The 14,136-nt window shown below is 40.0% G+C and overlaps 1 protein-coding gene across 15 annotated transcripts in view; it reads left to right on the top strand.

The window, feature by feature from the left end:
• The window catches only part of MAST4 (microtubule associated serine/threonine kinase family member 4), a 570,307-nt gene that overhangs the window by 512,560 nt on the left and 43,611 nt on the right, over positions 1-14,136 (top strand). For all 15 annotated transcript variants that reach the window (XM_040451692.1, XM_040451683.1, XM_040451673.1 and 12 more), the window contains 4 exons: positions 794-895; positions 3,518-3,650; positions 7,161-7,228; positions 10,193-10,278. In XM_040451692.1, coding sequence (XP_040307626.1) covers positions 794-895; positions 3,518-3,650; positions 7,161-7,228; positions 10,193-10,278 — 389 coding nt within the window. The remainder of the gene's footprint in view (positions 1-793; positions 896-3,517; positions 3,651-7,160; positions 7,229-10,192; positions 10,279-14,136) is intronic.

Raw genomic sequence — 14,136 nt, 5'->3', positions numbered from 1 at the left:
CGGCAGAGAGAGAGGGAGACGCAGAATCCGAAGCAGGCTCCAGGCTCTGAGCTGTCAGCACAGAGTCTGACGTGCGGCTCGAACTCGTCAACCACAAGATCATGACCTGAGCTGAAGTCAGATGCAATGAACTGAGCCACCCAGGCACACGATAACATAAAATTTAAAAAGATTTAAAGTCAAATTTTACTGACTTGAGTGCCTAGGTATAATTTATTCAATATGCGAAATCAAATTGGTATGAATATATCCACGTATAAACGTTATCTCCCTCACATTTGAAATCAGCAGTGCACACTTCTTACAGGTCGTAAAATAACAAATTTGTAGGCTAATCATGGTGCACGTGTAAAATATATTTCATGACTGTGTTAAATGTCCAGGATAACAAAAGCAGCCCTTCACTGTGTTAGCCATTTCATAGCTAACGTTGCTATTATATCTGGTAAATCAAGGTCCCTTATCAGCCTCGCACTCCACTTGTATCATGTACTTAATGCATCATAATCTCTTAATCTCTCCATCATTCATGGTTCACATTAGGAGTTTTAACATTTGATTTTTAACACCGAATAGATCAAAGTTATGCAATTGAAATTTAGCTAATAGAGCCATTTTGTAGGTAAAGAATTTTAACGGTGTCCATTTATGAAGAGATAATGTCCGCTTATCTGTCTGTGAAAGGTATTTTCTAAATCACTTAATTTTCAGAGATTTGTAATTATCTAATTAGCGTGCTCTGCTGATTTCCTTTTCCACTGAATAGAGCAACTCTGTATCATCTTTCTTGTAGGCTCATGATCGTTCAGAAAGTGGAGAATTGGCATTTATTAAACAACTGGTTCGAAAGATCCTAATTGTTATTGCCCGCCCAGCTCGATTATTAGAGTGTCTGGTAAGTTGCCCCTAGATGTGACTCCATTATTTACTGTTAACTGTGGGAAAGCAGTGACCATCAGAAACTTTCAGTTTCTTTGGCTTCAAAGACCAGAGTTAAATGGAAAGAGTCAGCAGGAACTACAACTTGTGAATGTTTATGAGGACATCCTGATGTGATTTTTGTTTTCTGGTTTTAAGTCAGAGTTCTAGGATTTGTGCTGTATTCAGTGATAATCACATCACATTCTGGTCAAACATGAAAGATAATCATGAACTAATGTGCTTGTTAACCTTAGCATAGATACTAGGTGACAATTAATTTAAAACACTTTGAGCCTTACTTTTTTGGTGTTGGCAAGATGCAGAAAAAGGGACACCAGCAATATGATATATAATAATCTATAGTTATTATCATCTGTTTTTAAAATGCGGCCTGTTAGAAATAAATGCTAGGCAGCAACCAGCTTGGGCAAGTACCCCAGCGTCTCATACAGACAAGAAGTGAGGCTTTCAGAGATTACTTCATTTTGTCAATCATTTTCCTATTTAAAAATTTTTGTTTTATGTAACTCTGGTTGAAATTTCAGTCCACACTGTGAACACACATGAAGCTTTGAGCCTGAGAATAGTTTTAAGGGGCTTAGCACTGTATCAACACTCACTTTTAAGTTCTGCTAGTCACTAAAGTATTTGCAACACTTCAGAAATATTTGTACCCCGTGCAGTACAGCTTTGCGGTATTACACATGCACACATATACGTATAGGGTGGGATTGCTAGGGTTTTGCCCTTATTTTTATTAAAATTCATAGCTTTTTTGTAATAGTGGAATGTTCACTGCCCCCTAAAAAATATACCAGTGCATTGAGAGTCACGGGAGAAGGGAAATCTTGAGGAGACAGGGCGGGGCATGGTGGAGTAGGTCTTTCCATCAGTGGCCAGGACCCTTAGAACCACAGAATCAAAAGCACCATTTGGCTTTGTCTCTGGAAGGATAAAGGGGGGAAAAAATACTCTCAATGCTTCTGGGAGGAGAACTGTGTGACTGGCAAATGCCAGCAAAAGGAAGTCTGATTTTGTACTGCGTCTCCCATTGTACTTTTTGAATTATGCACCACATGCGTGGACTTCCTGCATTTGCTTCATTTGAGGGAAAATACCACTTAGCATTCTAACCTGTTTCTCTGGACAACAGCAGATACGCGAATAGACAATCTTGCCTTAAAAGAGGAAGTGAATTTTTTCAGTCATCGCTCCACACCAGAAGAGAAAAAGTAAAAGTATAGCCTCTCAAAGATAGAAACGAGTGAGCTCAGAAGTAGAATTGAAAATGTTGCTGTTTTCAACACGATTTGAAGCTCTGTTGAAACTGGAGCTTTAGAGTTTTAGGGAACATTCCCCAACCACTGGTCTTATACCTACTGTTTCAGGCTTGTGCTGTGTATCATTGTAGGTTTACAGAAAGGGCACTGAGTGTATACGCTCCTTTGGCTTTACTCTCTTTACAGCGAGCTTTCTTTATACATAATCTTTAGAAACCCTTGAGTAATTCAGGTGAAATGCTGATATTCTAAAGTTGCCTATTTGGGGCATTAATCAAAATGGGTAACATCCTGGGGGAATAACATTTAGGAAATACAACTGAAAGTAGCAACTGTCATTTAAATCCGTAAACATAATTGTTTACGCCACATAAACCCATGGCATCCATCTAGAGTGATGGAATCCTAAAGATTTTTATTACATCCTAGAAGTAACAGCCAAAGGGAGTAAAAGACATGAGTAAAATGTGCTACCAAATTTTTAAAATAGGCACTGGTAATCGAAAACATTAATTTCATATTTTTCTTTCTTCATCTTCACATTATGGGAATATTAACTTTAGGATATACTGATGAAATGGTAATATTGAGATTTTTAAAAATATTTTTGGATACCTCTATACTAATGGAGTTTCCTGTAAAACGTTTGAGAATATATATTCTAGCATTACTCCTTTTGTGGCTGTTTATGGAGAAGGAGTAACTGAATCTTCTGGATGAGATTTCTGGATTTTATCTTATTTTATTTATTTTACCTTTTTAATTTTACTTCTTTAATTTACTTATTTTGAGAGACACAGAGAGCAAGAGGGGGAGGAGCAGAGAGAGAAGAGAGAGAATTCCATGCAGGCTCTGTGATGTTAGCGCAGAGCCCGATGCAGGGCTTGACCTTATGAACCTTGAAATCATGATCTGAGCTAAAATCAAGAGTTGAATGCTCAGCCCACTGAGCCACCCAGGCGCCCCCTGGATTTTAAAGTTTTCCTCAAAAAGCATAATTAAAATGTTAGACTTGTTCATTTTCAATGAGATAGATTTCTTAAATGGAGCATATACAGAACCTCCAAAGTTACATTACGAGGAATTTGGAAGTGGTCATTCTGTGAGTTACCAAGGACTTAAATGTACTGCCTCAGAATATGAAAGGCTTCAAATACAAGGTGAGAATTATATACTTTTTAAAATCATTTGCTTCCTTTCTGCACAAACCACAGCCATGTATATCCAGCAAATGTTACTGTGAAAGGAATTGATGCATTAAAACCTCAGAGAATTTTGGCTCAAGTTAGTTTCCATCTGTGTTTGTCTTCTGCTAGGAATTTGATCCTGAAGAATTTTACTACCTGTTGGAAGCAGCCGAAGGCCATGCCAAAGAAGGACAGGGTATTAAAACTGACATTCCCAGGTACATCATTAGCCAGCTGGGGCTCAATAAGGATCCTTTGGAAGGTGAGTCCCTGGGTTGGGCTGGCCTTTTACTTGCCTACGCTCTGTGACTTCATACAGGAACTTAGCAGCTCTTTACTTTTGCCACAAGAAAAGGTGAACATGACCTATTTTGTGTTGTACCTGCAGTATAGGGATAGGCCTTGAAATCCTAGAGGCCTGTCAGCCTGACAATGCCAGAGTGTCCTGAAAGGGTTTCGGTTTCAGCTTTCTCTGTTTTTTCTCCAGCAAAGCTCCGTTGGGTTCTCCTCAAGTGCACTTGTACTTTTGAAGATGTTGCTAAAGAAATTAATTGTAATTAAATTAAAAGTGACATTTAAAGGAATTGGGGAGTAATGCAACTGATGATAGATATAGATCGGGCGCAGTGTTGGTAGATCTGTTTTTGCATGTAACAAAAAAAATTACGAAAAAAATGATAATATACAGGAACGTCCGTGGGGGGGAAATGTTTTTTAAAGCGTATGAAAGCATTTCTGGTCGGTTCAGATGAAAAAATACATCTGATGTTATTAAATACACACAAGACTAAGCACCCCGTTAGCGGTTCTTTAAAAAATCTAATACTGGTAAATGACCCCCCCCCCCCCGCCCCAGCCCCCTACCTTTTCCTACTCGTTACTGTCGGGGTGGTCATTTAAAACACTTGAGTTACATACTGCCTAAAAAGAGTCAAAAACAATCATAGGCTCCTCTATTCAAAATTGTCTTCCTGGTTCATTAAGTTGAATTTGCAAACAGTGTTTATCTTGCTAAATTGTTTGTAATGATGGTGACTGTTGGCACAGATATTTTCTCATCTAAAGCCAGGGAACCTGCTGCTCTCTGCCCTGCTCTCCTATTTCCCCTGCTTTGTTTGCTCTTACGGCCATCCGATCTTTGCTTCCAGTGAAATGATGCATGCATTACTGGGAGATAATGCCAGATAAATTTATACTGTACTGAAAGCAATACCACAACAGATTCATCACTTATCAGAGACTGGTGGCTGCTTTTCTGAAAAGTTCCCTGGGGAGAGATTTTTCCCCATGGCTTTTAAATTACCATCTTTACCTTTTTGAATCATGAGTCTTCAGAAATGGTTTAAATCAATGAAATAAAAAGGGCAGATGTTTAATGGTATTTAGATGAGTTTTAAAAATCTCTTCAGGCATTACAAAATGATGCCTTAGCTTCCTGCTTCAAAAGCTGACTCTTGGTTCCATTCCATTACTACCCACTGCTCGCAAATAATATGTATGTCTCAGATAATAGTTATTTAGCAGAAATCCTATTTAAAACAGAACCATCTTTTAATTTGTTTTTTTATGAAAATAATTGGAGTGGGGAGGCTGTCAAAGTATATTATAGTGACTGTTCACGCTGGTAGAGTTAAGGTTGTTTCAGCCCTTGAATTGTAGAGCGAGTGAGAACTTCACACTTTTCTTACCTGGAGGGAAATAACACTGTAGGCTGAACTTCGGTAGGTGAATAATCTGAGGCCAATTTGTGTACCTTTATAGAGACTCTAAATAAATTTTAATAGTGATCTTGGACCAGTTTTATGTTTAGTAATGCAAATTTATCACTGGGAGTTGTGTTTTTAACTCTTGACACTTTGTTTTCTTGATTCAGATCTGAGGATCATTTTTAATCGATTTAATATCACTTAGCCTGCTGTTATTACAAAATCTGGTCTCCATTTGTTTCCCTTCTTGTCAGCATCTGCACTAACAGCCCTCCAGCCTGACCTTTGAAAGTCTGGAGTGAGGGTGTGGAGTGGGAATGTCCCATTCTGCACCCCGGGACCAGCCCTGCAGGCTGTGACCTTGACCATGCAGTTGATGGGCCTCTTTGTGCCTCAGTGTTCCTTCCCTAAGACCAGGGTAGTGGTACCTATTCATAGAGATGTTTTTAGAATTATGTGAGTTATTTCTCTACCCAGGATACAGTAATGCTTAATAAATGTTAGCTACTATTGCCTTTTTATTCAAACAATATTCAAGTCAGTCTCTTCCTTGAGAATCCCTCCAACTGAACACATTTTGGTTCACCTACCAGTCCAACAATCTAAGGTCCTAGTCAGAGAGGATGTTGACATCACTGGAATGACACCAAGGAAGCACGTAGTTAGTACTGAGCTCATTTTCAGTCTTGAATTTCGGCTACTGGTAGACAGGGACGGGAAAGTTAGTGACAGTATTCACTTACTGTAGATTCTGGAGTTTGTTAATTTTTATCTGGAGACAACACTCCACTGTTGTTTTGCTTCCTATCTTTTATGTGTAATCTCTCCCAAAAAGGATGATTATAATTATAAGAATATGAATACATGGAATGAGAGCCTAAGGACTCCTTTTAGATGCATACAAAAATAGGTAACTAAAAACTATAACTTATGTATAAGTTATTTTATATATATATATATATATATATATATATATATATATAACTTAGCATACACATTCAATTTTGAAAAATTAGAAAATGCAAATTACCTGTGGTCTTACCACTCAGAGATAACTACCTATCAAAGTTTTGGAGGGAATTCCTTCATGTTTTTTGGGTTTTTTTTAACTAAACATTTTTAGTGTAGAAATTAAAATGAACATAAAATGAATTTGGTTTCTTCATTTACTTAGGTAGACCCAGAGATGTGTTCCATTGTGGATTGAGCGGTTAAATGCCTGTGTCTTTTTGTTTGTTTCTGTTTTTCTTTTTTGTTTTTGTGTCTTTTAAGCAGACCACCAAGGTATTACTTTGTCAAGCATGTGGCATCCAGCCCATGCTGGATTGTAATAAATAACAATCAGTATTCAGTGAACACTTAATTTTTGTTAGTCAACATGTTAAGAGCCTTACACGAATATCCTATATCGTACTTACAAGAAACTAGTAAAAGATGAATACATTGTTCCCATCTTACAGAGGAAGAGCCTGAGGTTAAAAGGTCCCTAGTAAGTGCTGACTGTGGTGACCCAAGCCTTCTCATCGTCAAGCGTCTCTTAACAACTGTTACTTCCTTTGTGACAAATTGCAAATTCTTAGTGTACCAGGAAGGGGATATTGCTCAGTGGATGTGAAAGAAATGGAGCAAGGAATGCTCAGCCACAAGTTGAGAATCATCTCTGAGCTGTGGTCAGTGTATCTTTGATGCCTTTCAGAGCCTGGGAAGACTTGCCTGTCTTGAGAATCCTATCATAAGAATAATCATTGACACACACACCTGCCCCAACCCCACCCCATGGTGATTGTGTCGACTACTGAATCCTGCTAGCTGAAGCAGAAGCCCAGCTCTCAAGTACCCGTGTCTAGGTGTTCATAAGAAATAGGGTTCTATAGAAGGGCATATAATGAACAATTTCAAAAACAGCAGCTGGTGGCTCTTACCATTTTTGATTAAGATTTTCCCATGGGTATATTGAAGTAGAGAGTAAATTGTTTTTAATATCAAAGATATTACTTCTTATCTTGTTATAATTGTTGTATTTTTCTTAATCTTTACTTTTTTGTTTTGTTTTGTTTTTAATTTAGAAATGGCTCAGTTGGGAAACTATGACAGTGGGACAGCAGAAACACCAGAAACAGATGAATCAGTGAGTGTAAGTGTCTTTCTTGATGAAATATGTTGGTTTTTCTGTTTATCAACATCTGGAGATTCAGAGTGTGTTAATTACTTTGTCTCTTCGCTAAGCATGTATTGTGCTTCTATGTGCAAGGCAGTAAGCATATAATTTTAGTCCTTTTTTTCAAAGAGAAAAAAATTAATAAAAAGAAATCATGCACGAAAAAAGAAAAATGCTAAACTTGAATATAAGATCAATGATGAAAAAGGGCCATGTGCTACTAAACATACAGAAATTGACCTTAGTCTTGCCAGTCCAATAAGATCTCCCAAGGAAATGGCCCAGGAGATGTGGCATGAGAAGTTGCTAGGATAAGAAGGGGCAGAGGGAACCTTCCAGGCCCAGAGAACATCCTGGGCAAAAACTGTGCCACAAGGGAGCAGAGTGCATCTGAGAGCAAGGGCAAGGAGACCACAAAGATTGAAGAGCTTGGGTAAAAACCTGACATACAGGTCCTTGTTGCTCATCTTTGTCAAGTCTTTTCTTTCAAGGAACAGTGGGAAGTAGTTGAACTTTGGAGGAAGTGGGTGTGTTTGTGGGGTGGAGACAAGTAGGCAGGAGGATGACCCAATCAGAGTCATGGCTTCCAGTCTTCTGACTACAGTCCAGACAGTAGATGGGGTGAGGGGAACACACAGGGGTGACCACGGGGAAGCCACTCAGGAGACTATGCAGTGGCACAGGTGACAGTTTCAGGATGCCGTCATCCTGGGAACCAGCCTGGAGCGAGTTGGGGGTGGTCAGAAAAGAGAGGTAGCTGTATTGCCTGGGGGCTAAGAACCCAGGCTCTGGAGTAACATTGCCTGGATTTGAAAGCTGGCCGTACCTCTTGCTAGCTGTGGGAATCTCTGTGCCTAGTTTCCTCTTCTGTAAAAAAAAAAAAAAAAGATAAAAGATTAAATGAGATAGTTTGTGTTAGATGGTTAGGTCAGCGCACTACTAAATGCTAAATAAATGATAGTTGGCGGGTGTTTTGTTTGTTTTTTGAGAGAGACAGAAAGTGCATATGAGCTGGGGACAGGGGCAGAGAGAGGGAGGGAGAGAGAAAAGGAATCTTAAGCAGGGAGCCCTACTTGGGGCTCAGTCTCGCAAGTGTGAGATGAAATCACCATTTAAAAGCTCAACCATTTAAGCCACCCAGGGGTCCCAATAGTTATTTTTGTTAATTCTATCATATGTATTACAATTTTGCATGTGTTTAGATTTAAGTTTTTTTTGGGGGGGGACGGTCATGAAGAGCCATCAAACTGGCAACTATATATATGGTGTGGAATTTTGGGGCACTCAGAGGGATAGTTTCGGGTGGGGTTCTGAATGACATAGGAATCATCCGTGGGCATGAATGAGGTCACCTGGGTGCGGAAGAGTTAATGAGACAGGTGGGCTTTGAACAGCCCAAAGCTTGGGGACCCATCAGAGTGGAATAGTGGAGCAAGTGCATGGTCCTTGTCCCGAATTACATTTTCTGTGATGGGGTGTTAACAGTGATGACTGGACCTAAGACTTGTGCCAAAGGCCAAGGGGAAATAGAGGACAGAAACAGTCGTTGGTTTGAGCAACTAAAGTAGCCCAGAGGCCAGGGTGTTGGGTAAGTTACCTGTGGGACACGGAAGTCATCCAGGATGGTGAGAGAACTCGACCGGAGAGGAAGATGGAAAGCTGGGTACCTAAGTCTCCAAAAGATGAGTGGGACAGCATGTTAGCGCATGACAGCCTCGGTTTGGAGAGGGTGACACGTACCTTAGACTCATAGGATTTCTTCTAAAATAATAGGAAGAGAATCCTGGGCTCCGCAGCAGATGCAAAGAGGCTGTCACTGCTCACCCTCTCAATGCTCAGATACATGGAGTATGAGAGAATTAAACATAACACTTTGCTTATTATTTTCCTTTGAGCTCAACTTTTTATTTTATGTTTTTCCTAAAGTTTATTTACTTGTTTTGAGAGAGACAGAGAAGGAGAGAGAATCCCAAGCAGGCTCCACACTTACAGCTCAGAGCCCAGTGAGGGGCTCGAACCCACAAACCAGGAGGAGATCAAGATCATGAGTTGAGCTGAAATTGAGAGTTTGATGCTTAACTGACTGAGCCACCCAGGTGCCCCTGAGCTCAACATTTAAAGAGCTATCTTTTTGAAAATAGATATTTAAAGCCTCGTAAGAATAATGATAGGGAAGTAAAGAAAGGCACACGGATTGTCTGTTCGAGCGTCTTTGTTGCCTACTATCTCTTCCAAACAAAAGGTACCGCAGAAAGGACACAGACATTCTCTGGCCAGGGACAGACCAGAGTTCGTGTATCCATCAGCTCATGTAGAGCCACAACAGCCCGTTCTTTCCCGGCTGACTGAAACCTGAATTAAGGGTTGACGTTTTGGACTTAAGTCTCAAAACATGAAAACACCAGGATGAGGCTAACAAGAATAGTTTACAAAGGTAAATCAAACTTGGAAATTTTCAAAAGCTTGGTGCCTTCATCTCCCGGAAATGGGGGTTCACGTACATGAGACTGAGGCTCTATCATGAGAAGTAGTGGATCAGCACTGCTGTGCGACATTGATCTTTAAAGTTGTCTCTCAGGTTCCTTTGGCTGCCAATACTGCACTTCAGCGTATTAAACACCAGAGCAAGAGCATAGGGGTGCCTGGGTGGCTCAGTCAGTTGAGCGTCGGACTTCGGCTCAGGTCATGATCTCATGGCTTGTGAGTCTGAGCCCCACGTCAGGCTCTGTGCTGAGAGCTCAGAGCCCGGAGCCTGCTTCAGATTCTGTCTCCCTCTCTCTCTGCCCCTCCCCTGCTCATGCTGTCTCTCAAAAATAAATAAATGTGAAAAAAAAGTTTAAAAAAAAAACTGGAGCGTATCACGCTAATATTATTTATGTTGCTGTTACAGTCATTGTCTGGAGTTTTCAGCTTTTCTAACTTCCATATTTTGTTTCCAAGAGCTCCAATGCTTCCTTGAAACTTCAAAGGAAACCTCGGGAAAGTGATTTTGAAACGATTAAATTGATTAGCAATGGAGCCTATGGGTGAGTAATTCAAGAAAACTCTCTATTGTATCTTAACACACCTGAGTAATGTATTCTTCACATTTATTTTAGGCCAAATAGATGTCATTAGGGACTTGAATTTTCAGATTACCGCTCCTTCACTGGTGGCTATAATGTGCGGCCAAAATCATTTTTTATTTGGATACTCCATCAAGAAAACGTATCAAGTGACCTGGAGTTATTTTAGAGGTTTGGAGAAGGAGGCTTTATGAAGTCATGGAAGGTTTTTATATAAATCCCTGTTTCTGCCTCCTTTATTCCACTGTTTTGAGTGCCATGGTGCCTACTCCTGGTTGTAAATATGCATCCACACGTATCTACCTCTGGATATATATAATCTTTATCTCTAAACATATTTATACTCCTATATAGCATTACTACTTAAGAATTAACCAGTACTTTGCAGTCCCACCACCAGTCAACCTTGTGAGACAAGTACTGCAGTAAAAAGACTGCTTGAAAACTTAGAGCAGTTCATTTCCTTTAGTCTTTATATCACACTAAGGTTTTTTTTTTTCAGTTGATGTCCGTACTCTGATCACATTAGTGATGCCCCTTTCTTTTTTTTAATTCTTTTTATGTTTTATTTACTTGTTTTTGAGAGAGAGAGAGAGAGAAAGAGAGACAGGAAGGGAGGGGCGGAGAGAGAAAGGGAGAGAGAGAATTCTAAGCATACTCCAGGCTGTCAGCGTAGAACCCAATGTGGGGCTCGAACTCACGAACCGTGAGATCATGACCTCACCGAAACCAAGAGTCAGACACTTAACCAACTGAGCAACCCAGGTGCCCCTGTGGTGCCCCTTTCTTGATTCATTTTCATAGACATAAGCTTTTCTTCTCACAGTGTAGGGTCAATGGTGACAAGATCCTTCTGAGTTCCTTAGAAACAGGAAGGGTAATTAATACACATATTGTGTCCTGATCCATCTTAGACAGCCCAAGAGCTCTAGTTTAATTAAGTATTAATCTCAATTCCATCTGTATTTGGAGAGCAATAAACAATCCCATAGACATTTATTGCCATTTGTCACACATATGAGCAGATGAGATAAAAGCGATTTCTGTTACGCCACAAGGGATGTTTCTCCTTACGATTTTTTTTTTTTACCTAATATTTTCCACACCATTAACTTAGTGAAGAGCTTAAATATTTGTGAGTCCTTCCTGTGCTTCACTGATTTATTTTCAGGATTATGGCAAATGGTATATTTCCTGATGTAGCTTATAAATGTTTTCTGATATTTTATTTTTAGAATATTTTATTTTGTTCAACGGTCCTTTGAAACTTGTCCCCCTAAGGAAATTATTTGGGTATAGAGTTGTTTGTGAGTTTCATTTGTTTGTTATTTGGGTTTTAGTTCATTTTAGTTTTCAAGATCATGTGAGGATTTCTTCCTTCATTAGGGAAAAGACTGAACTTAGATTTAATGAGTCTATGGGTTTGAGCCCTGGTAGACTTTATTGGCAGTGGAATTCTAGAATAAGATGATCTGTGAAGCACCACTTGTATAAAATTTGGGCATATATCTTAGCACTATTTGGAGTTCTAATTGGTTGAGTAAACTCATTTGTAGTGCAATTAAACCACTGTATAGTAGATGAGGTATATCACACTTCAGGGAATGGCTGGGAATATACAAGAAGTTAAACAAGCTGTGAATCACTAAACACCCAGGATGCAGGCCAAGCCATTAATGGGCTTACAAGCTGCCTGTGGGAGCTTCTGCCCATCAGCCAAAACTTTTTTCCTCTTTTGCTCTTCTCAGATTTAATCTCTCATTACATCTCTGACAGATTTCCCCTTCATTTTAATTATTTTTAGTTCAAAATTTGAATGGGGCTCTACCCATTGGTCCACCCAGTCAGGAGGCTGATTGTAAGCTAATGTGTTCCAGTGGAACACTGGGTAGATGATCTGGGGCTGTTGGAAGTTTCCCTGACATGTGTCACAGTCTGCCACTCAGCATCCATGGCTCAGAGTGACACCGATGCCTCAACTTTGTGAAAATTGCCCGGCCTGGGAACTAGCCCTCTCATTAGGAGGGTCTCTAACACATCAGCGTTTTCTCCGCATCATACTTAGTGACAGTTCATGTTATGAAGCCAACCTACTAATTTGATACCATCCAGTTTCCTTCTTTCCATGTTACGTGTTTTGGATCCCTGACTGGAAGTTAGATGTCCCTTCACGCCAACTTAACACTTCGTAGAGAGCTAACACTTGCCGTGTGCCAGGCACCGTGTTGGTTTATATATACTGTCTTCTCGCAAGAGCCCTGGGTGGTGTCGATATTATTTCCTTTTAGATGTGGGGAAAGAGGGGCTTGGATGCATGGATGGCCACAGGTGTGCTAATTCTAAACAGTGTTCTTTCCTTCTCTCAGTATTCTTGTTACAACTTAGAGCCATGTTCATTGGGTATAGAAGGCCTTCTTCTCGTGATTCCACCTGGATTTTTCAATTACGGCTTTGAATATTTTCAAAGTGAAAGAATAAAATTGACTTAAAAGATTTTTGAAAACGAGGTCCTAACCTGGGTGGTTTAGTTGGTTAAGCATCCGACTTCGGCTGAGGTCATGACCTTGGATTTCGTGGGTTTAAACCCCGCTTGGGGCTCTGTGCTGACAGCTCAGAGCCTAGACCCTGGTTTAGATTCTGTGCCTTCCTCTCTCTCTGTCCTTCCCCTGCTCGTGCTTTGTCTGTCTCAAAAATAAATGAAACATTTAAACAAAATTTTTTTTAAAGACTAAATTTGAAAGGCATGACATTTCCCACTTTGCTTTACTTTCTGGCTTTGCTGCGCATCAGTCTGTTTTTCTCCTCAAAAGATGGGGTCATTTACCTAAGAGAGCCGTGAGACCCATGTGTGCAGGTTGATGGCCACCCCTCTCTCCTTGTAGCCTTTTTTCTAACACATGCACTCTTGTTCCCACGTACAGATCTGCTCACACGGATTCACGTATTGCCTCTCAGACTTAAGCATAATTTTATACGCATCAGACATTCACACTCCCGAGAGGACTGATTCATTCTGCTCTAGATCCCATCAGCTTCTGATTCCATTTCTCCCCACCCTCTCACTACTCAGTTCTGCATGGGTGGAATGAGTAAAGCTTGGCTCACAGAGGACAGTTGCCTCAACCCCTTGGGTTTTCTTACTTTTAAAGCAGGTCGGTGTAGGAAAAGAGACCCAGAAGCAACCTTTTCAAAGAAAGCGAGGAACTGTGGGGCTGAATCAGTTCAGTCCAGTGTTAGAATTTGGTTGGTTTACACCTGTGCTTAGTGGTGTTAGCTGTCTGTCAGCTGGCTGCTGTTTGTCTCTTTCAGTCTCTGTGTCTCCTCTCCATTGACTTAAGTAGATCTGGAATATGAACTTACAGGAAAGGAGGAAAGGTATATGAAAGACAACAGTTACTACTAAACAAAGGGATTTATAGATTTCAGCATTAAGAGTAATAGTCCTAAAGCAGTATGGTATTATAAAAACTGAATAAGAGAAGCAGAAATCCAGCTACAGCAAATTCTAATTAAGAAGCCTAGTTGACTTTTGCAACTTGATCAAGATATGTGTGTCCTGAGGCAGTGATGTCTCAAGCTACCTATAGGATTAATTTCAGTTGATTTAGGTAAATTCCCCTAGGGATTAACTGATTGTTTTAAGTACATCATAGCAAGGGAAAGCAAAAAGGTCAAGTTTTACAAATTGCAAATCTGAGAATAAAGATATGAGTCCTTTTTCACATCAGACCACTGAGAAACCTGGTCTGGATGCTGGTCAAATTAGACCTGAGGCATCTTGCTACTTTGTTCTTTCTTTAAGTCTTAGACAGTTCTGTT

The sequence above is a fragment of the Herpailurus yagouaroundi genome, unplaced genomic scaffold (genome assembly GCF_014898765.1).
Source record: "Herpailurus yagouaroundi ecotype Mexico unplaced genomic scaffold, PumYag 29, whole genome shotgun sequence".
Taxonomy (NCBI): Eukaryota; Metazoa; Chordata; class Mammalia; order Carnivora; family Felidae; genus Herpailurus; species Herpailurus yagouaroundi.
Note: the sequence above shows the minus strand (reverse complement) of the source record. Positions and strands in the feature narration are given on the sequence as shown.